The 27,036-nt window shown below is 40.2% G+C and overlaps 1 protein-coding gene across 1 annotated transcript in view; it reads left to right on the forward strand.

The window, feature by feature from the left end:
* The first annotated feature begins 3,824 nt into the window (after positions 1-3,824).
* Positions 3,825-27,036, forward strand: part of nptx2a (neuronal pentraxin 2a) — a 54,944-nt gene continuing 31,732 nt past the window's right edge. The window contains exons 1-2 of the mRNA XM_057817820.1: positions 3,825-4,563; positions 24,027-24,273. Coding sequence (XP_057673803.1) covers positions 4,105-4,563; positions 24,027-24,273 — 706 coding nt within the window. The 5' untranslated portion in view covers positions 3,825-4,104. The remainder of the gene's footprint in view (positions 4,564-24,026; positions 24,274-27,036) is intronic.

A 27,036-nucleotide genomic window follows, 5' to 3' on the forward strand; every position in this document is an offset into this window, starting at 1 on the left:
ACGCATTTAACGCACATGCCCCGCTCAAACAGATTAAAATGACAGCAGTGTCATTTCCACTTGTTACTTGTGGGTTTTTTTGTGTTTGTCGCCCTCTGCTGGCGCTTGGGTGCAACTGATTTTATGGGTTTTAGCACCATGAGCATTGTGTGATTATTGACATCAACAATGGTGAGCTACTAGTTTATTTTTTGATTGAAAATGTTACAAACTTTATTAAAACGAAAACATTAAGAGGGGTTTTAATTTTAAATTTCTATAACTTGTACTAAAATCTTTTAAGAACTACAAGTCTTTCTATCCATGGATCACTTTAACAGAATGTTAATAATGTTAATGCCATCTTGTTGATTTATTGTTATAATTAACAAATAAAGTACTTATGTACAGTATGTTGAATGTATATATCCGTCTTGTGTTTTATATTTCCATTCCAACAATAATTTACAGAAAAATATGGCATATTTTATAGATGGTTTGAATTGCGATTAATTACGATTAGGGCTGTCAAACGATTACAATTTTTAATCGAGTTAATTACAGCTTAAAAATTAATTAATCGTAATTAATCGCAATTCAAGCCATCTATAAAATATGCCATATTTTTTGTAAATTATTGTTGGAATGGAAAAATAAGACACAAGATGGATACATACATTCAACATACGGTACATAAGTACTGTATTTGTTTATTATAACAATAAATCAACAAGTTGGCATTAACATTATTAACATTCTGTTAAAGCGATCCATGGATAGAAAGACTTGAAGTTCTTAAAAGATAAATGTTAGTACAAGTTATAGAAATTTCATATTAAAATCCCTCTTAATGTTTTCGTTTTGATAAAATTTGTCAAATTTTCAATCAAAAAATAAACTAGTAGGCCGCCATTGTTGATGTCAATAATTACACAATGCTCATGGGTGCTGAAGCCCATAAAATCAGTCGTACCCAAGCGCCAGCAGATGGCGACAAAACACCAAAAAATAGAAGTAACAAGTGGACATTGCACTTTGCTGTCATTTTAATCTGTTTGAACGGGGCATGTGCGTTAATTGTGTCAAATATTTTAACGTGATTAATCAAAAAAATTAATTACCGCCCGTTAACGCGATAATTTTGATAGCCCTAATTAGGATTAATTCATTTTTAAGCTGTGATTAACTCGATTAAAAATTTTAATCATTTGACAGCCCAAGTTAAAAACAAAAATCTATGTTTTGCTAACATTCAGCAGGATTTATATTGTAAATGATATCGTGGAATTATAAGTTCCATCCATCCATCCATTTTGTCCCGCTTATCCGAGGTCAGGTCGCTGGGGCAGCAGCTTCAGAAGGGAAGCCCAGACTTCCTTCTCCCCAGCCACTTCAGCCAGCTCTTCTTGGGGGATCCCAAGGCGTCCCCAGGCCAGCCGGGAGACATAGTCGGCCTCCTCCCCGTGGGACGTGACTGGAACACCACACCAGGGAGCCGCCCCAGAGGCATCCTAATCAGATGCCCGGCCACCTCATCTGGCGCCTCTCAATGCGGAGGAGCAGCGGCTCTACTTCGAGGCCCTCCCGGATGACCAAGCTTCTCACCTTATCTCTAAGGGAGAGCCCGGACACCAGGAGTGGGAAACTCTTGGTACCTCACGATACGATGCGGTTTACGATACAAAACTCACGCTAACGATGATCTGACGATATGGTGATACAACGATATTCAGTACATTGGTCAGGAAATCATTCTAGGATATTCTACAAACAACTAATAAACAGAAAAACAAGCTTCTGCCGTGAATTGGAATGAGTTTATTACTAGTAGACATCCAATCCATTTGAACGTCTATGGCCGTCAGTGGCAGCCAATGTCAAACATTGAGGTAATTTTGGGCCATTAACGTCATTCACATGTTGAATTTCAGTTCCATCCTGTTGATTTTGGGGTATTTTATGGGTCACTTCCTGTTTATTTGGAGTTACAGAACAAGAAGTGACCTGGGAATCACCCAAATGAATAGGCAGGGACTCAAACTCAACAGGAAATGGCCTGTAAATGAACAGCAAGTGACCTGTAATTGCCCCGAAGTTACCCCAAAGATAGTGGTAACAAGACTGCACACTTAAATCTGCTAGGATTTTCACAATGCATTTCAGACTAACTAGCTAGCAGCAGCTAGGTAGAAGCGTTATTTTAAAGCTGGGATGTAACTTCTGACCGTAAAACAACAAAGGAAGACGTGCGCAGAGACCAATTGCAAAAAAAAAAAAAAAAAAAAAAAAAAGGTAGTACCGACTACTAGCAATTTCAAAAGGAAAATGCAGACTGGATTTTCAGAAATGTGCGTTCTCTATATGAACAAGTGGAATGGATTGGATAGTGATGCACTGAAGGGGCGCTCTACTTTACTATATGAAGTAAGGTGAAACTGAAAGATTTATTATCATATTTAAGTTAATAATGACAGGTTATATGATTATTGATTTACTCTAATATTCCGTCAACTTTATAGCTAATATGTCAGCATATTTGTATTGCTTTTTTTTTTTTTTTTTTAATAAAACAACACCAAATTATTTAGGGGGGGGGCGCTTGAGAATATTTTAGGCCTAACAACGCCACTGAACTTGAATAAATGAAACAGACAAAAAAACGACAAACATAATTGCTACAATTGTATTTTTTATGATTATACCGTAATTTTCGCACTATAAGGCGCAACTGACTATAAGCCGCCACCCACCAAATTTGGCACGAAAACGGCATTTTCATTGATAAGCCACACTGGACTATAAGCTGCAGCTGTCCTCCCTGTATTATGGGATATTAACACCAAAAGATATTAACAGGTAACACTTTAATTGACAGCGGCATCAAACAACTGTTATATGACCAATTGAACCACCATGAAGCTTTGAACCACTTGGTTGCAAAGCTTCATTGCTTGAAGAAGCTTCATTTGGTCATCATTGCTCCCTTGGGGGAGACAGTTAACCTCTGCTGCCACCTGCTGTCAAAACTGATGTTGTCCAATATGCCTCCTAGCATGCATTGCAGCGCTGCAGCAGTAGATAACAATCAAAATTCATGTTCTGTGCTAATTATTTCTTCAGTTACTGTTTCAGTTGTTTCATTAATTGCTAGTTATGGTTTTTGGTAACACTTTATTTGACAGTGGTGCCATAAGACTGTCATTAGACAATGACATGTTATGACCTGACACTGTCATGAGCTTTTATGAATGCTTATAACAGATGTCATTTTGTGTTACCCGGCAAATTATTTCACTTTTGAATGGATGTAAAAGATCGAAGCTGGACATAAATGGACAATGACAAAATTTGCCGGATGACACTTAATGACATCTGTCATAAGCATTCATTAATGCCCATGATAGTGTTATGTCATAATTATGACAGTCTTATGACACCACTGTCAAATGAAGCGTTACTTATTAAATCAAATAAATCAACAAATTAGCCGCACTTGACTATAAGCCGCAGGATTCAAAATGAAGGGAAAAAGTAGCGGCTTATAGTCCGAAAATTACGGTAATCGTTTTCACTTTAAACCTTACCCATTAATCATTTAATTCAGTAATCAATAATGATGATAATAATAATAATCCAGCCCCTTGACAGACAGAAAGACAGACAAATAGGTTCTGATTTGGTGTTTTTCTCCGCATTGACGTTTGAATGAAAGCAAGAGAACGCATATGGCTAGAATCCAATGAGAGACTCGACGATGGCGCACACCTCCCACCATCATCATCATCGTCACCCTCCTCATCATCATAATCCACACGTTTGCTTGAGCGTTCACAAGCTCAGTGACGCCGGAGCGGGCAGACATGCTGGCGAGGTCTCAGCCATATTTTAGATCTTTTTTTTTTTAATCCTCCGAGGAACCAATTTTTTTTTTTTCCTGTTCAGGAATGATCACAGAATGATTTTTTTTCTTCAATGAACGGGATTTTCATTTGGACGGACAAGTTTTGATTGCTGTACTTTTATTGAAAACGCAAACACTTGAATGCGTGAACGCGTGGGGAAAAGTTGCTTGTAACTGGATTTGTTTAGTTTTTTGTCCCTCACTTTCACTTTCGGAATAAGAGAATGCTATCCGAACTGTTGCCTCTGTTCTACCTGCTCAGCCCGGTTCTGAGCCAGGATGCCCCAGCCGGAGCCACAGGTCGCCGCTTCGTTTGCAACGCCATCCCGCCGGGCGCAGAACCCGGCTGCGGCTACGGTCCGACCGGCAACCGTTTGCAGACAAGCGGCCCAGCCGAGGACGAGCTGCGGAACACCATCATCCAACTCCGGGAGACCATCCTGCAGCAGAAGGAGACCATCGTCAGCCAACAGGGGACTATCAAGGAGCTCAACTCTAAGCTGGCGCGCTGCGAGGCGGCGGCCGACGACTCGGTGCCGCCGGGCAAGTCGCGGGGGCAGGGTTCCAGGAGGAAGGACAACGGCAAGAACACTATGGGGGACTTGCCCCGGGACCCCAGTGAAACCATCAACCAGCTTGGCAAGACAATGCAAAGTCTGAAGGGACGCCTGGAGAGCTTGGAGGTGAGACAGTCTGGCAAAAAAAAAAAACATTTTCAAAAAGTAAATTATAAAGTTATATTACATTAGCAATGAATGCCACATTAAATCGTTATACATTTAAATGGTGTTATTTTCATAAACTGTGACGTCATAAATTTCACTTCCGCATTCAGCAAGTAAAACCTTGGAGTCCTTATCATTTTATTTCATTAGAGCACAGGCAGTGGCGGACTTGGCAATTTTGGGGGCTAAGGCGAACATGTCCAGGGGCCTTCTTCATGGGTCAGGGGTTAAAAAACGGTGAGACGGGTGTGGAGGAAAGATGTTCCGGTACACTAGGGCTGTCCTAAACGACAAATTTTCTCCTGATTAGTCAGCCGACTAGTTTTACGATTTGTCGACTAATCTAATAATTTTCTTTTTTTTTTTTTTTTTTACTAATTGAGCAATTAAATTTTTGTTGATGCTTATTAATTCACAAAACCATTTTGGAACACTTAAATTCTTTATTAAAGTACAAATAATCATGTAAATAACAATAATTAATCACAAATAAACAATGGGGTTAAATGCTGATGGCATTTACTAGTGCAAAAGAATGGAAAGTAAACAGATTCAGAAAACTGACTTTGCCTTTCCAAAATTATTCAAAACAATTCTTTAAAAAATTCTAGCATTATTATTATAGTATACTACTACTGTATATATAATAGTAGTATAATAATTATAATAATTATTCATTGCCAATCATATTTGTCATAAAGAGTGTCATTTGAAAGCTAGTCTTAGTGTAGAATCTGTATTCTGTAGTATTTACTCAACATATTATAATAATTCTGAAGTATGTGGGATTAACTCCAGAAATCGTTATTTATATGACGAACATGACGTGCTTTTATTTTGAAATGTTCACCGGAGGTACGTTCGCTAAACCGCTAACCGAAAGCTTTACACTCCGTTAAAAAACCTTCTTCGTCATTGCTTGTGGTGTCTCTAATAGATTTAATTTTTTAGCAAATGCTGTTAACCAGCTGTTGAGTGTTATTGTATGACTGATTGGAACTGTACTGCATTGTTTCGCCACAGGGTGTGCTGTCGTGTATTTTATGTTCGGCGTGAAGAAGAAGAAAGTTAAAAGAGGCATTAGTGGCCTCCAGCCTGTTCTCAACTTCTCCCTCACTGCACTTTGGCTGTCATGGAGAGCAGTTCGCTCAAGTGTTCGAAATAAACGATAGCCGACGTGCAAAGTAGCAAGTGAGCTGTAAAAATAGCTAGCTTAGTGGGGTGAAAAACGTAGGAGAGCTAAGTGAAGCTAACGAACAGCTAAGCGGAGCTAAGCGATGCTAAACGTAGCTAAGCGAAGTTAACGGCGCTAAATGAAGCTAAGCGACTGATACTCAGTCCGTCTTAGTGGAACAGTCCTGTGTCGTGAGTGTTTGTTTTAAATATAAATGCAGCAGTGAAATGGCTTTCTTTTTTGTTTTGTTATTTGTTTGTTTGGTATGCTGACATAATTATACATTACGAATAGTTGGGGGTGCTGCTGGCTCCGGTGGCCCAAGCCCTTGCTCATTGGGGCAAGGGCAGCTGGTTGGGGGCTTAGGGCAATCGCCTACTTCGCCTGAATAGAAGATCCACCTATGAGCACAGGGGTGCTGGAAGTCACTTACAGCAGGGGGCTGTGAGAATCTTTTTTAGTGTTTCCCATCCGAAAACAGCTGCTCAGTCAAAATTTGACATGCTCGCACGTTTTCTCCATACAAGGCGTACACAATGACTGGATAGTTTACGTACTACTACTACTACTACTACTACTACTACTACTACTAGGCTACTACAAAGACAGCGTTCCGTTTCACCTACATTGTTGGAGTTTTTGTATTGGAAATAAAAGTGCATGTGTATTATAATGCAAATAAGTGCTGCTAGACTGCGCAATGAGTGACACACAAACACGTTTGAAAATTTAAAGGTCGAATAAGCCTCAGTTTAACACACCCTTTTTACATCACTAAAATAAACTGCACACAAATATCCAACAGCACTCTGCATAGCGACAGCTGAAAAGCAACAACAAACAATAATATGGCAACAATAGTATTTCTTACCTATTTGAAGAACTATTATCATAATCAACTTCATTTTACACCTCAAGTTGAATTTTAGAAAATATCAGTTTTTGTAAAGAAAACAATGACAAATTTGTTTTCGGCTATGTTAATGCCTCCTCTGTCAATAGTTACTCTCTTCCAATAACGCCTTATTCAAGTGTCAGGTTGTGACCATGTTATTAACGGAGAAAAAAAAAAAAAAAAACTTCTAACATATATATTTAGTCCCTAAATTTAAATACTCTATTTTTTCAATATGTTTTATTTATTTATTTAAAAAACAAAAACACCAAAACACTTTTTTCTCTCCCCTTTTTTTTCTCCCCAACACCAGGGGGTGCTGTGGCACCCTCAGCACCCCACTTCCCGCGCCACTGTTAGAGCATGAGATATATTACGTTAAAACCTAAACCTTATCACAAAAACACTTGAAACAAAACTGAAATGTGGTATTTATCACATTAAAATGGAAAATAAGTAAAGTTAAAGTGTGACATTTACCAAATTACATGAAACTTACAATGCTCAAACTCGCAATTTGCAGCATCGCAACCTAAAAAGTATTATGTTAAAATTAGGGCTGTCAAACGATTAAAATTTTTAAACGAGTTAATCACAGCTTAAAAATTAATGAATCGTAATTAATCGCAATTCAAATCATCTCTAAAATATGCCATATTTTTCTGTAAATTATTGTTGGAATGGAAAGATAAGTAGTGACTGAAAATACACCACACGGTGTCAATGGCCAGTTTTAAATTAATTAGAGATCTAGGCAAAGTCTTTTAAGTTTTATGTGTATTTTGCATAGCTATTTTGATTGGGAATGCCAGTTCTCTTTGCATTGAACGCTTTTCTTTTTGTGAACATGATTTTTTTTTTTTTTTTTAGCGATAGGAATATTATTTTTGTTGTGCTTTGACTACATGATACTGTAGCGACTATACTGTTCCGCCCAAATGGATGGGAAGTTGGGCAACCATGACTGTCAGTAGTGGCTGCAAATGGTATACAGTATGTTCTGCGTTGTGTTCGATTAAGCGTGTTAAAAAAAAGATCATCTCCTGCTTCGCCCAAATGCATGCTGGGAAGTTGGGCAACGATGACTGTCAGTACTGGCTGCAAATGGTATCTAATATGTTCTGCATTGTGTTCAATCAAGCGTGTTGAGAAAAAGATCGTCTGATAGTCAATGAACGCCTGTGTCCACTTGCATTTTTCCACCGTTTCGGTCCCAATGTGCTAAAACGGCGTCATTGCAAACTGTTTGAGGCAACGCATGAACAGGTCATTCCGTCCATGCATTAATTGCGTCAAATATTTTAACGTGATTAATTTAAAAAATTTAAATACTGCCCGTTAGTATGATAAATTTGACAGCCCTAATTAAAATATGACAATTTTTCATATGCATCATTTCATCTTCCGTACCCCTTATCCTAACGAGTTTGGTGGGGTTGCTAGCCTATCCCAGCAAACTATGGGTGTAAGGCGGGGCCACGAACTGGTCGTCAGCGAATCAGAGGGCAAGCATGGTCAAACAAGCACTCACACTAACAATCACAACTATGGAGAATTCAGACTGATCAATCAGCCTACCATGGTTGTTTTTAGGAAATGGGTGGAAGTCGGAGTACCCTCAGAAAACCCACGCAGGTAAGGGGAGAACATGCAAACTCCATACAGGAAAGCCGAGCCCAGGAATGAACCCTTGATCTCAGAACTGTGAGGCGGACATGCGAACCACTCAATCACCAGTTTTCATATTATTATGTGGAATTTATGACACTACAATATAAAACACATTAACTTATCATATAAAACATTATGTTAATGCTGGAACTGATTATTGGCATTTCCATTCTTGTATATGGGAAAAGGTGATTTGAGATACTCTACTTGTGTGTTTTTGTTTCATTCCATTTTATGTGACTGCTAAGCATTTTTAGCTTATTCAATGCTACTGGCGGCAATAGAAGTCCAATCCATTTGAACTGTGAGGATTTGGTAGACAATGACTATTTCAGTGCCATTGACCTCGATTGATGTTTAATTAATTTGAACTGTGATGTGTGCCAGTTAATGTCTGTGAAGTATTCACGTGTGTATGTGTTATCATAGTTATTTTACAAAACTCATAAATGGTTGTAGATAGAGATGTCCCGATCGATCGGGTCCGATCACGTCATTTTCAAAGTATCGGAATCGGCAAAAAAATATCGGCCATGCCTTTTTTTAATATATATATATATATATATATATATATATATATATATATATATATATATATATATATATATATATATATATATATTTTTTTTTTTTTTTTTTTTTTTAATTAAATCGTTTTTTAATTGTATTTAACGTTACAGACATAATATGTTACACTCACCCAGAGTCTTTAGTTTAGGCTTAAGGTAGTCAAATTTATCCCAATAACGGCAGTAATAATTTTTTTTTAAAAATGTATCACGTTAAAATATTTAATGCAATTAATGCATGCGCTGCACGATCCACTCACGAATTGTCGCGCTCAATCTGTAATGGCGCCGTTTTACCTATATAGAGAGATAAAAGGCAGCGTATGATGAATAGAGTGACATTTGGCAGCCTTTGGGGCCTTTTTTTAATTGGCTAAAGCCTTATAATCCCTCTCCCTACGTTTAGAAATATCATGGGAAGCAATGTGGGGAAGCAAGGTAGCACTCGATCTTTTTCTTAACACCTTATGTTATTTGCCAATGCAGAGAAGATATATGAATTGGTAGCACTACGCACAGTCATAGTTCCACTTCCCATCATTTATTTGGCCATGGCTACAGTATCATTTACTGAAAGCTCAAGACAATATTTAGTCACAATATCCAAAGTCACAAGTCTTTCTATCCGTGGATCCCTCTCACAGAAAGAATGTTAATAACGTAAATGCCATCTTGAGGATTTATTGTCATAACAAAACAAATACAGTAATTATGTACTGTATGTTGAATGTATATATGAGTCCGAGTTATAATAATTTTTTTCTTAATGCATTGCCAAAATGTATATGATCGGGAAAAATTATCGGGAATGATTGGAATTGAATCGGGAGCAAAAAAAAAAAGCAATCGGATCAGGAAATTTCGGGATCGGCATATACTCAAACTAAAACGATTGGGATCGGATCGGGAGCAAAAAAAACATGATCGGAACAACGCTATTGTAGATGTCCCATCCATGCAACAGTTCAAATGGATTGTTTATCAGTTGCAATAAATGGCAGCCGATGAGTTGTACTATAAAACAATGTCACTATAGAGAACACATTCCATAAAAGTTTCGTGATCCCACCAAAGTGACCTCCAAAAATTTCAATTAATCTTTTCGGTCCTTCATATTGGACCAGTTTTGTTTTAAGTTCAACTTCTCGTAACTGCTTTCGGGATTCCTCGTTCATCTTTTCGGCTATCCGTTCATATCTGCGGTGGGAATTAAAGATGGCACCCTGCTGCTAACAGGTCAATGAAAAGTCAAGAGCTCTATAAGGTGGAAATAAAATCTGCCTTTATCTGATATCGAGTGTATTTTTTCACCATCTGCTACCCTTGACCATTTGCACTCTCAGTACCGCTTGATTAAATTCAGCGCTCTATACGCTGCGACATGAAAACATCAATCTCTTTCTTTCCACCCTCCCCGTTCCCTCTTCATCTTTGCTTGATTGGACGCCTTAAAGCCCAGATTGACTCGCAATACATTTGAGGATGCGTTACAGTTAGACGTCTATCGATTCATACTATCTGCTTGATTTAATGACGGCTGAAAATCTGGGAGGGCGTTGATAACCTCAGGCTCCTTCATCTGCAATGGAAACTGCAAAATGAAATGCGGCAAAAACAAAGCGACAAAGTCAGGTCAAAGGATTTGAGAAATTCAAACGAGACTCCGCCTAAGCTCGTGAGATATGAGAAATTTGTGACGCCTTGTCGCATCGCATTTCAGACAACATGTCAAGTTTCGCGGGCAGGCAGGTGGTGTGTGGACACAAGTGCAGGGAAAGGGAAGCAAGACAGAAAGGCGGTGCAAAAATGTTTTAATTAATGTCAACAAAAAAACAAAGTACCAACAAAACAACCGGGGTATCCAAAAATTCTTAACAAACAAAAGTCAGGCTAACAAATCAACACTAGGAACTGGGGAAAAACCGCTGACATGAACGTGGAGACAGACATTGACAATGTCGCGACAAGACTCAACAAAAATGGGGAGCTTATATAGACAGAGACAGGGTAACGAGTCAACGAGGAACAGGTGGGTGACACAGGAGGATGGAGGTTGGAGGATACACTAGGAGCAGGTACAACAGGTGAAATAAATGGGCAATCACAGGGAGAAGCCACACTAGGAGAAAACAAACACAAAACCTGACACAAGAGGAATCAAAACAGCTTTTTCGTCGAAGAAACAAACAAGGTGAATTTGGGCTTGGGGCATCGTGAGGGTAGAAAATTCCACCGTGTTGGAAAAGTTTAGGCACCTTTGCACCATCATGGAGGGTGTGCCTAAAGTCATATATTCAGTTTTGCTCTCGTTAAGATGTAAAAAGTTTTGTGCTAGCGACTGCTTCACATCAGAAATGCACTCCGTCAATTTAGTGAGTAATAAAAAAAAGAAAAAGGAAAAAACAGGAAATACTCTCTTTTCATTTATTTTTTTATTTTATAATGCGTTTTTCTTTTTGGGGGGGGATAAGAAAAATAAACTGTCAATATTTTCTGATTTCTGTACTTTCTACAGTTCTTAAGGAAAGCAGATGATTTTTTTTTGTAATGAACCCAAATTAGAATTAGTTTTTCTCAATTGCTATGGTACGTTTCTCAGATCAGAATTGAAATTTTCAAAACTACTAGTTCAAACCTCTCAACATCGTATCAGTTGTGCACATCAAAAAAACAGTTTCTCATTTCTTTGAGCAAGTTGTAGATGTTTTTGTGCATCCATGCAAATGATTTTGTAAAATTATCTGCTGTTTCCTACATTATCAGTTGCATCCGTCATGATGGTCAAAATGGATGATCATAGGTCTCTCTTGAATAGTCTCACCACCGACAACATTTAGTCATTAGTTCATTGCATAAGTCTTTACATGCAAAACTGATCAACATGTTGTCAGAATATGTCAACGTGTGTGCTAAGAGCCTCACACTCAGATGACTCTTCTGGATGCCATGAATGCAGCATGCAGTGACATCACAGCAGATGCCTGCACAGGCTGGATAAGGCATTCAAGAAGATTCTTTCCACGCTGTATAGACCCTATCCACCGACGTCACAAAATCACGTGCTCGCTGTATGGTTCCGCCCACTTATCCGTCATTTTGTGTCTGTATTATTAATTGTGGTTGTCAGCCCAAAACCCTCTAAATATATATTAAATGCATCTTACCAGATATAAAATGACTACTACATAATCTGTGGTAATCGTTTGGAGCCCAGTTTTCTCGTCGAATTGCAGCAGCCCATCTCGCTCTCTTCTCTCCGGGTCTCTCGGAATCCGGTAGAACTTAAAGTCTCTCCGTCTTCTCCGTCTATCTTCTCTGTTATTGCAACCGACCGCCACACACGCCTTCACCATTTTGATTATTAATGTTAACGAGCAGAAAAACACGTCGTAAATAGGAGGAATGTACGTAGCCGTAACAGGGAAACATGATGTGTTGACGGACAATTGGGCGGCACCAGTCAGGAGGAAGGAGTTGTGACGTCACGTGGGTAGGGTCTATAGCAAGAGAGAACATCCATTGTGACGTGGATGAAAATTTGTGGCCAACAGAGAGGAATGTCAAGATATGTAGAAAGAATGTGAGAAAATTCCCGACATGTAGCGCTCAAAGTTTAGTTGTGCCGATTGTCTTACGTTAACATTTCTAATTTTGCTTTTGTTTGTTTTCTTTGTGATACTCAGTGCTGTCTTTTGCTTTCTATATCGCAGTGACATGGTCTGTCAAGAAACAGTAAAAATGTAAACTGAATCGTGGCCAATCTCTTGCAATCAATGTCCTTCACACAAGGGTATAACTTGCAATTTTCATCAGAACTTACATACACCATCTTCGGCATCGGGGCCTTCCACCAGAGTAACTGTACAATTGAGAAGATGACTAAGCAATTTCACTGTCTTGTCTGTACACAATGAAACAAGGACTTGTCATTCTGACAGCACTGACATGTTCATTGGCACAGAAATTCAATTTTGAGGGATAGACTTAAGTATTTTGCACAAAAACTGGCTTTTGCTGGTAATCCATGTTGTTTTGCTACTTGTGCGACATGATGTGAGGATTGAACAAGTAGTATAGAGCAGTGTTGGGAACGTTACTTTAAAAAAGTAATTAGTTACATTACTCACTACTTCTTCCAAAAAGTAACTGGGTTAGTAAATGAATTACTCTATAGTAAAAGTAACTAGTTACCAGGGAAAGTAACTATTTCCGTTACTTTAAAAAGAACTTGTTGTATGTCAAAGAATTTGAAATTTTCTGAGCAGTATTCGAGTCAGTGGAATAGAGAAGAACAAACAGGTAGTTAACTTGTTAGGTGCTTCAGCAGATTTGAATTGCTTACCACAGATGTCGACAAAAGCTTTGCCCCGGGACATAAATTACACATTACATGCAGGTTCTTTGCTTTAATTTCGACAAACTTGAAATAGTGTCTATACCTCCACCTCTTAAAGGACAATTTTTCTTCTGACTGCTCTGCCATCCCGACCCTGTGCATCTGTTTTGCGTGTGTGTATGATAACACCACCACCACCACAGTGTGTTTGCCGCACGCGCTGTTCCGGTTTGCTTGTGAAATCACCGGCTCTGATTGGCTTACCACGACACATGACTCTAACCCTCAGCCAATCACAATCACTTCCATCGCATCTCTCGAGGGGCTGCATTCAGGTAGGCTAGTTTCCCGACAATTCACGTCACCTTCAAAGCGTCTGCCATCCTCAAGATGGAAGCAGAATTATTGCTGGCTGACAGTGGGAAATGGGAACGAGGCTAGCATCAGGTGTAGAAAACACAGAAACGTTACTAAACTTTGGAAAGCATTGTCTAATTGAATGAGCAGGGACAAACAGCTTGGAGTCAGAAGTACGTGCGCTATTCTCGAACCTGAACGCACCCCAAGTCTTGGATGACAAATCAACAGAGCAGAGAGTCGACTCGACACGGCTGGTAGTTTCTTCAATTTATTCAGAGTAAGCAACGCACCGCTTTTGACCGTCAGTAACGGTAACGGCGTTGTAACGGCGGAAAAAGTAATTAGTTAGATTACCCCGTTACTGAAAAAATAATGCCGTCACGTAACGGCATTATTTATAACGGCGTTACTCCCAACACTGGTTTTGAGAATTTCAATTCTGATCTGAGAAACGTACCAAGGCAATTGAGAAAAACTGTAAAAGAATAGAATGGAATAGAATTAGCCTGGTACACCAGACTTACTGCTGGTCAAGCAATTAAGTCTGGCCACTATTCAGCGGATAAAATTTTCAGGGCGGAGCAAGCCACAGCAAACAGACAGTGGAGTGGACCAATCAGCGACGTGCGAACGTGACGTTATTAAAGCGACGAGGGACTTGCGCGCGGAAGTAAACATACGAGTAGAGTAGAGTTTATTCAACATGGCTAGCGCGAGACAGACTGTTGTCGATGACTTGTGTCGATGGGTTTTTGGTCATTTAAAACTGATTTTACCGTGGATTGGAACATCTTCTCGGCTGTCCTGTTCACCATCTGTGTTGTTTTGGAGACGACTTCCGACGCGGAAGAGTGAAGTTGCTCGTTAAGAACACGTCACGCGAATAAACAAATCTGATTGGACGGTTGATTTTGTGCTTGCTCAAGAGGCTGTTAATGGGCTGGGTCCCAGACTATTCTCACAGTGTTTGAAAAATACAGGGAGAACAGTCTGGCCATGCCAGGCAAGAATAGAATAGTCTTGCAAACATCTACTTTTGCTTTGGAAAGCCATCATATTCTTAGATAGTATCCATAGCCAAATGTTTTTGGTTTTTATGTTCCAATACACATTTCCAGCTAGAATGTAAAGCCCAAAGTAATATAATGTTATTTATATACTGTATGAGTAGAATCGTCAACTTTAATCAGCAAAAATATTTGCCGATTAATCAACTGTCAAAATGCCTTGCCTGGGGGACCACCCTGGATCCCGGGGGGATGACGGCGGCCCCCTTGCTGGGCTGTGGGAGGAGGGATTGGCTGCGCTGGCTCGCCCTCTCCTCCCTGATTGGCTGGGTTAAGGGCTGCGGCCCCGGGGCAGCTCTGGCCAGCATTTCGACTCATCTGCAGGACTATCTCGTCTGATGGGATTCACGCATGACTAGGTGCAATTAGACACACTCAAGTAGAAAAACTCGGTGTCAGGATTAGCGATCAGATAGCATAGAATAGGATGCAAGCATACTCACACTCACAAGGGATTCACACAAATACTGGGTTCTACACCACACATGGCTTATTTGTAAGGGTGTAACGGTACATGTATTTGTATTGAACCGTTTCGGTACGTGGTGCTCGGTTCAGAATGGAGGCGTACCGAATGAGTTTTTGACGTAATGTAAAGGCCGAGTTATACTTCCGCGTCAGACCTACGCCGTCAAGGAAGAATCGACTTACGACCCTACGCCGTAGGCTGACGCGCGCCTCTCGAATTTTGTAACCTTCGCGTCACCTAGACGTGTATGACGTGGCGAAAACAGACTGTGATTGGTCCGCTCAGACTGTTGTTTCCGGTTTCCCGCGAAAACACCGCCACTGTAGAATAGAATCAAACATTATTTTCTATGCACCAAGCCGACGGGAGTATCATCGAAGAGCAAGTCTCGTCAAGACATTATTATTGTGATTGCCAAATGGCAAGGTCGGCGATCGGGAAAAAAAAAAAAATGGAAGAACCACCGAGACGTGGGTGTTCGGAATCGAGTGGCCACACGAAGCGGTGACCCAGTCGGCCAAAAACTGCCAACTTTTTATCACTTTATGTCGTATTTTTGGTTGGTGCACTTCATCATTTACTGTGTACATATTTTTGCTGTGAGTCTGTGACTCGTTTACGTGTCACACTTCAAGTATATGAAGAAAGCACAGATTTGGTGTCAAAAGAGTTGTTTTGATCTTTAATTTTCAATAACAGACGGTTCACACACACAATACATCATCACTGATTGAGAGTGCCTCGGTGTTTTTTATGATAGCCTTAAAATCAAGCCTCCCAACGCAGTTTGGGAAGTTCCCTAGACGCCAGAAATCTGCTATGGCTTCCCACTGGCTGGTTGTAGGACACGGCAAACAAATCGGGCTGGAGGGCTTTGCAGACCTTGAACGCAGTGCTTGACGCCAGTTTGAAGCTAGCCGCCACAGCTAGCTCTCTCCACCCGAGTCTAAAACTCTCTGTGCGGCATCAAAAGTCGGCCAGACCGCCTGGAAACCGTCTTCTGCGTCGCCTGCCCGTCAACATTTGTATGTTCAATATTTATTCAGTGTTGATGAGCAGAATATTTACTTTCAAGAGTTCCATCTTGCATTGTTTATTTTTTCTCCGACTAGCGGAAGTAAACAAGCATGCCCCAAAACCGTACAAACATAACGCCACATCCCTCTAGTGGCTTGGCGGTGAATTACAGAGCAACGCGTTCCCTCCTCGCAGACTATCGAATGTCGAATGACGCCGTAGTCGCTACGCCGTCACCGCAACGCGGGAGTATAACTCAGGCTTAACCCTTACTTTTCGAGGCTGTGAGTCGATTGGGTTACAGTTTCTTTGTGTAGATTATATTTACTCCGTCTTCTCTACTATAATGAGGACCAACACGGTAGGACAGTATAACCCAGAAACGTCAACGGCGCGACAACGTGGCCGCCGCGAGAACGCAGTGAAACGCGGCGTTAAAGTCAATCAGCCAATGCACACCAGTCGCAGTGCGGCCGCGTGTTAGACGCGTCCCAGAAGTGGCTCAAGACGACGCACGCGAAAAGAACGGCAGAGTTTATTATTTGACGCGAGACGCGACCCTCCTGCGTCAATACTACTACTGGTAGCTAGGATCGGGCAGACCGGAAGTCACTCCTGTAAAAATACGGTGGATCCAGTCGATTTTTAAACTAATGTGCAATCGTAACCCACTTTTGAATCTATCAGATCTCTTGAATGGTAGATCGGGGCACAGTTGACTTGTCGTGTTGATTTACTGCTGTATTCTCTGCTATGATAATAACCAACACACCCCCGTGTTCAATACAAAACCCTCCTACCACAACAAAACAAGTAGGAACTAATATTCACATAGGAACTAAAGTTATAAAACATAAAATACACAATATAAATGAATACTACATCACATTTGTAAAATATAAACACATAATAAAATAAATAATCGCCCATTTAAATAAAATACATTGAAATGAGCTAAAACACCTGTAATTAAATAATAAGAATAATACACAGATCCTGCTTACCCAATTAAATTTATTAATTTCTGTGTGGTGCTTTAACTTGAGAAAATCCACCAATAAAGCTTTTGAAAACTGTTCATAAGAAAAAAAAATCATTGAGGCATTTCATTTGTAAAATACATGTTAAAATCTTTGTCATTGGGATTGATTTTCTCTTTAGCAGAGGACTTCTTTTTTCTTCTTTCTTTCAGATAGAAAGCTGACCAATACGCGGGGTCTGAAAGGCAAATTGTTGTTGGATTATCTTTAAATTAGGTTCGCTACAACAGAGCCTTCTAGAGAAGTCTACTGCTTTAAGATGGCGGCTGTTTACTAGCGCGGGAAAGTCTGTCATTTCGCATTTAGTTCTTGGTATATGATCTAACCTGGCCGTCGTCTGTCATTTCACATCTAGTTCTAGATATATGTGATATCTACCATAGCCGTATGTTGCCGTATGTTTGCAGCAACTAGCAACTGGGCGCTGTTTGTAGCGGCTGACTGCCGCAGTCAGGTATTACTGTTTTTTTTTGTTTTTGTTTGTTTGTTTTGTTTTTTATCTAGTGGCACGAGTTCAACATGATATTTACTCTCAATCCGTTCCTCATTGCGTCCTGAAGACCGCGCTGTGTTTTATTTCCGTTTTACCTTGTATAATTCAATAATTGGAATTTGGATGTTTGTGAATCGTTCTCGAATCTTCCACGGCCGAATCGCGACTAATCTAATAATCGGAAATTTCGCACGCCTCTAGTACTGTTACACCCCTACTCATTTGTGTGCACTCCACCCCTCCCAAACACTTATCTTTCTGACTCCCACCCTCCTCTTCTTTTTTCCTAGGCCATCAGGCCCCCCACATGGTGTCAACTTGAAATAGAACTGGCTAACGATAGCACCAACATATTCGTAGTTAGTGTAGGCGTTCAATGTATTTCTTGTTATCATTTCTACTTCTTCTGTCTCTCTTTTCTTCTGTCCCCCCATAACCCCTTCCTGTTCGCTGCTTTCTACTTGTAAACGAGGCATGTTGAATGATCACAATCGGAATATGTCATACTCCCATGTGATACATTAAAACTGCTCAGACCAATCGGACACTCAGATTTCCATTCTGCATGTCAAGCAGCTGAACAGAACAGGTTAAAAAAAAAAAAATCAACGATCAAAATAATCATTTGTAGCAGCACTAATTTTGACCCTGAGATGATCAAACGTAAGTTTCTATGGAAGATATATGAATTGAACAAACTGCAGTTCGTGCAGCACGTGTTCTGGCTTTAAAGGTTCTGCTCTATTGACTCATATGTGCTTAACATAATGAATAATTGTGCAGATCTAACGATGATTATTATAATGATGATGGTGATGGGATGTACCTCCCCGCCCACTAGCAGCACCTGCTCACTAATGGAAGCCGTGTGCTTAAATAGCTGCAGAATAAGGGCAAATTTGATACAAATCAGATGGTAGCATTGTGTCAGGAAAGATTAATCAAACTCAGTGACAGATGGGAGGGATCAACGCCCTTTCACAGAGGGGAAAAATGCGCATTTGTATCAAGAGTATGCACTACCCGGTAAGCTCGGCTGTAGTTTTGTCCTATTTTCCAACATTCATCTGTGATTATGGTTGGTGTAAAGTCTGGGTCACGTCACACATGCAAGTTTTTTTGGTGTTTTTGGTGAAGGGTCAGTAAGCAAGCGCAGGTACAAACAGTCCGTCACTCAATTAGAGCCGCCACTAACAATTAATTTGATTGCTGATTAAACATTGAGTATTTTCACTATTGGGCTCATATTTAAAGGGAACCACAGATAGAAAGACTTTTAGTTCTTAAAAGATAAACGTTAGTATGAGTTAAAATAAGTTGATATTAAAACCCTTCTTGATGTTTTTGTTTTTATACAATTTCTAAAATTAGTGACTAGTAGGTCACCATTGTTGTGGACGTCGCAGGGCGGTGACATCACATGCTACGCTGCCGGGCTTCCAGAGTAGGATTCTACCGACATAAACATGTCATCTGTTCAGCCCTTTTAATTTAAACCAGAGAGGAACATTAATGCGCAAGACAGAACAGTCTATTTTTCACAAAACGAGCAGCAAAAGCAAAATGAACAGAAAAGACTGGATGAGAAGAGACAAGGGTAGGACAAAACCGGTGTTCTGACAAAATGTGCTATGCCGGCGAAACATCTACAAGAGGCGAATTTGACACCCAAAGTACTACCGCACGCTTTCAGCTTGTTTTGTTTAGATGCGTACAGGAAGAACATACTAAAGATGCCTTAAAAAAAATAGTTAAACGTAGTAATATCAAATAAGGGTGGTTTAAATACGCTACGTGACTAATGTGGTCAACAGATCAACAATCTGCTTTAACACTAGAACTACCAAGGGTGGATCAGTTGATACAAATCACTTTTGTAACCAGAGAAGGATCATCTGACCATAATCAGCATATCTTTTGTGAGCACTATGGTCCTCATTAGTCATTCCTGTTCACACTCACAAAACCACAGGGTTGGATTGCTCCAGTCAGCATCTTGAGTGTTTGCAGGGCAGGGGTGCCTTGGCTAATGGGGGAAGGGGAAACTAGTGTTATTTTAGCTGGCCTATTGTCACTTTCAAGCCCAGAAGACAGATTGTGGTGAAAAGGCCATGATAAAATAGGCCAAACTACTGACAGGATGTGACTTTTCTTTTTAAGTGTTTACTTGTCCCTTTACCTCCTCCATTTTTATCCCCTCTGTAAACCAAATAGAACATAGTAGTCAGGGTTTCTTTTTTTTTTTTTTTTTTTTTTTTTTAACTTCATGCATGGAACCATACTGTGGTAAGACTTACAGTATGTCTCATACATAATGTATGTGTGTGGAAACTGTGGAGATAGAAAGGTGCCATTGGATGGTTGTTCGAGGCAATGAACACCTTTAGAGGTAATTTTCTCTCCCCCTTCCGAATAGGCTTGTCCATTTGGACAAAACAGTTGTTGCTTGTCGGACAGTGGACTGCTCAGGCTGCCAATCGGGCGGACAACCTTTTTGCGTCTTCCAAAAGCTGCAGTTTGCCTACTGTATGTAATGTATACCGAAACTTGTGTTTGCTCTGACAAAACGGCTGTTTGAGCTGCTGTGGAAAGTTCTTTGGTCACTGTGTGCTTCAACTTAATAAACTGTGAACCTTGACAACTGAATGTTGGACTTGTCAAGACAAAGTAAAGGTGCTTGATGGGATTTGTTGCACATGTTCTAACACTCAATTTTCTAAAATGTACACAGTCTGATTTAGCTACAATTCTGGATGCTCGTCGTAGTTTCTTGCCACATGGCCCTTTCATCATTTTTACACTAACCCAGGAGTTAACAAGTCTGGATTTGCAAATATTCAAGATGGTAATTGCAGCTATCCAGAGGGACCCCCCCCCCCCCCTCTTCACACCTAGGTTGCTTGATTGCTTGTTTGAGTGGTCTATAGTTTGACAAAGCTGAATAGTCAGTTTGGTATCGGGGTCATTTGACACCTTTCTGGTATTTCTTTATAGCCAAAAATACCCGGTAGTTCTAGTGTTAAAGCTACCATAAGAAAACACAATGCGAGGGGAAACACACGGCAAAAGAATTTTGAGGCAATGAAAAGGTGATAAAAGACTTATTAAAAGCAAAAATAGTAAGTACTCACCGCTTTTAACCGATGTCCGCATGTGTTGCACGTCTTGCCGCGTAAAAAACCAAAGCAAGCAACCAAGGGATCGAGAATACAAACTGTCAGATAGCAGCAAGACAATATCTCGGCAACCTGCCTGAGATCGGTTTAAAGACACTACTGATGAGCTGGAATTGGATGTGGGTACGACATCAGGAACTTATCCCACAGCTCAGTAACAAAACATTATGACCAGAAGCAGAATGTGACAAAATCATGCCAGTCATCATAATACCTTCGCTTGCTAGCTAGCTAGCACAGCTATTCTCCCAGTCCAGGCAAACTACGTCATCACCCCGAGGGTCCATTGCCCACATAAAACACGGTGCATTGCGTAGATCAAAACGTACTAAATATTATAGATTTTTAAATCAATGACAATATTTTATGTGTTTGTAATGGCATTATAGTTAAAGAGTGCAATTGTGCCTTATTAGAGCCTACAAATCTTTAAGTCGAGGTTCCCTTTAAATCATGTCATTTACTATTCCGTTCTGAAATTTTAGCTGAAAATGTGCTTTAGAGGTAAAAACTTTGAACTGAGAAAAGTGGGACGAATGTTTTTTTTGTTTTTTGTTGTTGTTTTTTTTCTTAATGTAACTATGTACCGGTATCATTGTTTCCAAAGTAAAAGCAGATGTATGGAATCTGTTTTCATTGAGCACTTCAAAAATCAGACACTATATACTGCTTTTTCACTTTTTTTTTTTTTACCTTTTTAAACTTTTCTTTAAAAAATACTTGAAAAAGTTAAAGAATGAATAGAGGATAATATTTACCTTTTTTTGTTCTTATTTTATTTAAAATGTATATTTTAAATATGGTAAATCGACCAAAAACATTTTGAAGAAAATTAAGAATATTTACAGTTTTAGGTGTTATTAAAAATAAACATTTTAAATAATTGAAAAAAAAAAAATCATCTTATCCTCACAAGGGGGTGCTGGAGCCTATCCCAGCCAACTCTGGTCAGGAGAAGGGTACACCCTGAATTGGTTGCCAGAAATTTTACCCACCCAAAAAAAGAACCTCAAAAAATATGATTTTGATTATTTTTAGGTCAACAATGTCTCTAAGGCTACTCCAAGGCTAGGTTCATACCGCAGGTCTTAATGCACAAATCCAATTTTTCCGTTTTTTTCCGACTCGGGTGAGGCATTAACTTGACGATGTGACCGGGACAGGTCGCATAAAAGTGGACCATTTCAAATCCGATTTAGCTCTTATGTGGTTAAAATCCGATCCGGGCCACATTTTTCTAGAATATGGCTGCGATCTGAACTGTCAAGTCTCCCAAATCGGAATTCATGCAGCAATTACGTCAGCAAAGAGCAGGATGGACAGAGAATGGTAGCGATTAGTGATGCACGATAATACATTTTTCAACCGATACCCGATAATTTCCTCCTGACCGCTCGTCTTTTTACATACTGAACGCATCACTGACTGGCTGACTTCGTTTTCTGCATGTTTATCATCTAAACACTGTGCCGTCATGATAAGCTTGCTTACTGGACATCACTTGTCCAATTGTCGGTGATTGGCATGTTTTTCATGAAGAATGGTGGTCGTATAAACTGCATTATTTTTATTTTTTTTTATCTCGGGTCATTTCGGTTAAAAAAAAAATCGTGTTACGTCTCGGCGGCGGCAGCTATGTTCGTACTGGATAATCCGCCCTCCCCGGCCGGTTCGCGGCGGCGTATTCGGGGCCTGGCTCTGCTCCGGACGGAGGCACACGCACGTTGGGGAACGCTCGAGAAACCGGGGTGTTCGCCGGAGGTCCCACTGCCGGGGAACCGGGCTCGGCCCACCCCGCCGTAGCGGCCTGCCAGACCGGCCAGAGCGGGGGGCTCTGTCGGAAGACTGCTACTTGTCGACTATCGGTCTCGAGTCATGCCGTTGTTTAGCCTTAGATGCGAGTATATCACCCGCCTTGGGCTGCATTCCCAAAGAACCAGACTCCGTATCGTCCCAAGCCCCGTAATTTAGTTTGGCTTGTATTTACAATAGCTTTGGCATTCCCGCTAGCAGCAGCCTCGTATTCATTCCAAAAATCTTTGTGATGAAGTTTTAAATGGCTGCTGGGTTAGTGGTGTTGAATGAGGACGCTTTCTTTCCCCTCGTGGAACTTCTGCGTTGCATGTTTAGCAGATGGCGAGAGCGTTGTTTTTTTAGTAACAGCCGCCATAACATACTACTACTTCTTGTCGTAGAACTCCACCTCCTCAACCCCTCCTCCCTCAGGGGCTTCAGAGAGGGGAGGGGTTGAGGAGGTGGCGTGCTGAATTCTTCGGTTGCGCACATTTGGAGGCTAAATCAAGTATATAATTATCGGATTGCATTATCGGTTGAATTTTTTTTATTATCTGGATTATCTGTGTGACGTTATAATTGCCATTATCGGCTGATAATTATCGGTGACCGATATTATCGTGTATCTTCAGTAGCGATGGAGCTGTAAATTAGCATTGGCACCTAGCTTGAAGTCGGCTTTTAGGGGCGAGGCGGATTGACAACAGTAATAAAGAAATTAAATTGGGCGGGGGCTGAGAATGCTCAGTTTTCTTTCTGTGGACCAAATAAGCAGTACTGTATTTCAATATTGCATACATGGTTGCGAGTCGGGGCAAACTGATCGTATGTGTTTGCGTCATGCACGCACAGTGCGTGCAGCATTCTATCAATCCATATAAACTTTGAATATGAGACTAAACAGGGATTATTTATGTCTGTTAATTGTGCCCTCTTTTTGGAAATCAAAATATGATCGCCCTGGAATGACAAAGAGCCAGCATGTGTAGTCATTTGTTTTGATGCTTCTGCGCATGTAGGTCAGTTTTCTCAGCACATGTCGGAGTGCGAGTCATTTCGCATGCGTACTGCATTCACGGGCTCAATGGAAAAAGGGAGTCTGAACAGGCACACCAAAAAAACAGATATGAAGAAAAATCTGACTTGTGCATTAAGATCTGCGGTATGAACCTAGCCTGATTGATAAAATGACTATCAAACTACTCGTGATTAATGTGGTAATCAATCAGTTGTTGATTAGTCGATTAATCGTGGAAGCCCAAAACGAAAGGTGGAAAAGCGCTATATAAGTATAACACCATTTACCATTTAATACATATTAACAGCTGTTGTTGTCCCCCCCCCCCACTGTGCCTTTCAGCAACAGAGTTTGCAACTCCCAAACACAAATGCGTCAGCCGGAAGTGTTCCGGCCCTGACTCCTTTGCCACCGCAGCTTCGGGAGCTCCTGGGCCAGCGTCTGGGGGTTCTGGAGACGCAGCTCCTGCGAAAGGTGGCCGAGTTGGAGGAAGAGAAAAGCCAGCTTTACAACGAAACGGCGGCCCATCGCCAACGCACTGAAAATGTGCTGAATTCACTCCTGGAGAGGATCACAGAGCTGGAGAAAAGTAAGTGATACACACAGAGTTGGAAAAGGCCAAAGACTTTTTGCAGCATTTAGTCAAATGTTTGATGATAACAAACTGTACATCGCCCACAGACATTAACTCAATTGCTGCTGTGACGGTAATAGACGTCCAATCTGTTAGAATTGGGAGGGTTGGCAGATCATTCATCGCTCCCAGTCTGTCTGATGCGGTCAACAACAGCAAATGAGTGCAACAGAAAAATATTTCTAAGATCAATGATTGTAGATCAAAATAATTTTAGGTCAATCTCGGTGATTAAAGGTGACATATTTAATCAAACAAAAACATGGTGGAGATGCAAAGTAAAGGAAGTTTGGCAGTTAGCTAAAAATCCCTAAATATGAATCCTTTGGTGATGGTTTTCAAGCAGTTTATTCCAATCCAACTGAAGCATAAAACACACATAAAGAAAACTACACCTGCTGCACAATAAAATACAAAATACATTTCACTTTTTGGACACCTGCTTGCTTAATGCTAATATACAATGGAAGATGTCATTCACGCATTAATGAAAATTAGCTCAATTTGCCTAATATAACAATTAAATTACTTCCTATGTGAATGAAATGTTACTACTCTATAGTAGGGGTGCAGCTATCGAATATTTTAGTAATCGAGTGTTCTACTGAAATTTACATCAATTAATCGAGTAATCGGATAAAACAGTTTTTAGGTCAAGAGCAATTATAACTCGAAACTGCAATTTCTAGAAAAATTACTATGGGGCTTTGCTGTGTGGAGATACATGTCTAAGACCCACCCAGGTTGATTAGGGGACATTTCGGAGACAATATTAGGTAACACCCTGTTGATATGGAGACATTTTGGGGACACGTCCTGTTGCTATCGGGTCACTTCCTGTTGATTTGTGGACATTTGTGAAACATGTCCTGTTGATATCAGGTCACTTCCTGTTGGTTTGGGGACATTTTGGGGACACTTCCTGTTTATATCAGGTCACTTCCTGTTGATTTGGGGGACACGTCCAAATGATATCTGGTCATTTCCTGTTGATTTGGGGACACGTGTTTTTTTGCCATTGAAAATGAATGGGAAATTTGGACATCAATGGCACCGACTTACATATGCATCAATGGATTGCAAGTACATTGGCATCAATAGAATTGACATACATGTCCGTCAATAGCATTTGTTTTACATGGGTGTCAATGCAATGTAAATGCCATTGGAAATGAATGGGAGATTGTGACGTACATGACCGTCAATGGCACCGGCTTACATATCTGTCAATGGAATCCAAGTACATTGGCATCAATAGAATTGACATAAATGGGGTACACGGGCGTCAATGCAATGTAAATGCCATTGGAAATGAATGGGAAATTTTGACGTACATGGCCATCAACGGCACAGGCTTACATATGCGTCAATGGAATTTGAGTACATTGGCATCAATAGAATCGACATACCGTATTGGCCCGAATATAAGATGGTGTTTTTTGCATTGAAATAGGATTGAAAAAGAGGGGGTCGTTTTATATTCACGGTCTAGACATTATACCCATTCACGACGCTAGATGACGCCAGATATCATTGAAGCGATGTTCTGTTATGACAGATCTCAGCTACTCTCTCCATTCACGACGCTAGATGGCGCCAGATATCATTGAAGCGATGTTCTGTCGTGACAGATCTCAGCTACTAGTTTAACCAGTTTGCATTATTCTATTGCAATGTTTTTCCTTGTTCAGATTTGCTTCAAGACTACAGTTACAGTTAGACTTCACTATGATGGTTAATGCAGTTATTGCAATTTTGTTGTTTTCTCACGATAGATTGGTTTATTTACATTTCAAAAACCAGAAGCCATTCATTTACGAATGTGATTGCACTTTTGTTTACATATTTAAATGTTCAGGTATTAAGATTTGAATGAGGCAAAATAACATCTCAAATATATTGTTATAATCATTTGTTTCAGATGTACTGTAATTATTTTCTGGATAAAAATTAATTTGGTGTTCAAAAAGTTTTTTCAAACTTGAGTCTTGAAAAAGAGGGGGTCGTATTATAATCAGGGCCGTCTTATATTCGGGCCAATACGGTACATAGCTGTCAATGGCATTAACCAAAGTAAACGCCATTGGGAATGAATGGGAAATTTGGACATACATAACCGTCAATGGCATACACTTACATATGCGTCAATGGAATCCGAGTACATTGGCATCAATAGAATCAACAAACATGGCCGTCAATGGCATTAACGTGCGCAGCCCTCATTGGCATCTGTGTACATTGGCATCAATGCAATGTAAATGCTATTGAAATGAATGGGAAATTTGGACGTCCATGGCCGTCAATGGAATCGACTTACATGCGCTTCAATGGACTCCATGTGCATTAGCAAGTAAAATTGTAATCCTTTTGTTGGTTCACTCGCCCAGTTCTAAAAGCGAACCAATCAAAAATCGAATGAAATGAAACACACTTTATAAAAGTCAATTAATCGTGTTATATCATATTTTGTGTCACTTTAAATGCAATTTTACCAGGTTTGAGCGATTTGCATTGAAAGTGACAGAAATGTCATTTTCGAACTTTTTTTTGTTGGTCCTCTTGGTTTGGTCTCATGCAAAACTTCCCATTAATATGTGGCTGACTGCAACAAATTTGAATATGCATTTTTTAAATTTCAACTCTGCTCAATTTGGCTGTCAGTGGAGTGGGTGTGTCTGTAGCAAGCTCAAGGGCGTGGCTGTCGGAACGCGCCAATGG

This window comes from Corythoichthys intestinalis, chromosome 16 (genome assembly GCF_030265065.1).
Source record: "Corythoichthys intestinalis isolate RoL2023-P3 chromosome 16, ASM3026506v1, whole genome shotgun sequence".
In the NCBI taxonomy this organism is placed as follows: domain Eukaryota; kingdom Metazoa; phylum Chordata; class Actinopteri; order Syngnathiformes; family Syngnathidae; genus Corythoichthys; species Corythoichthys intestinalis.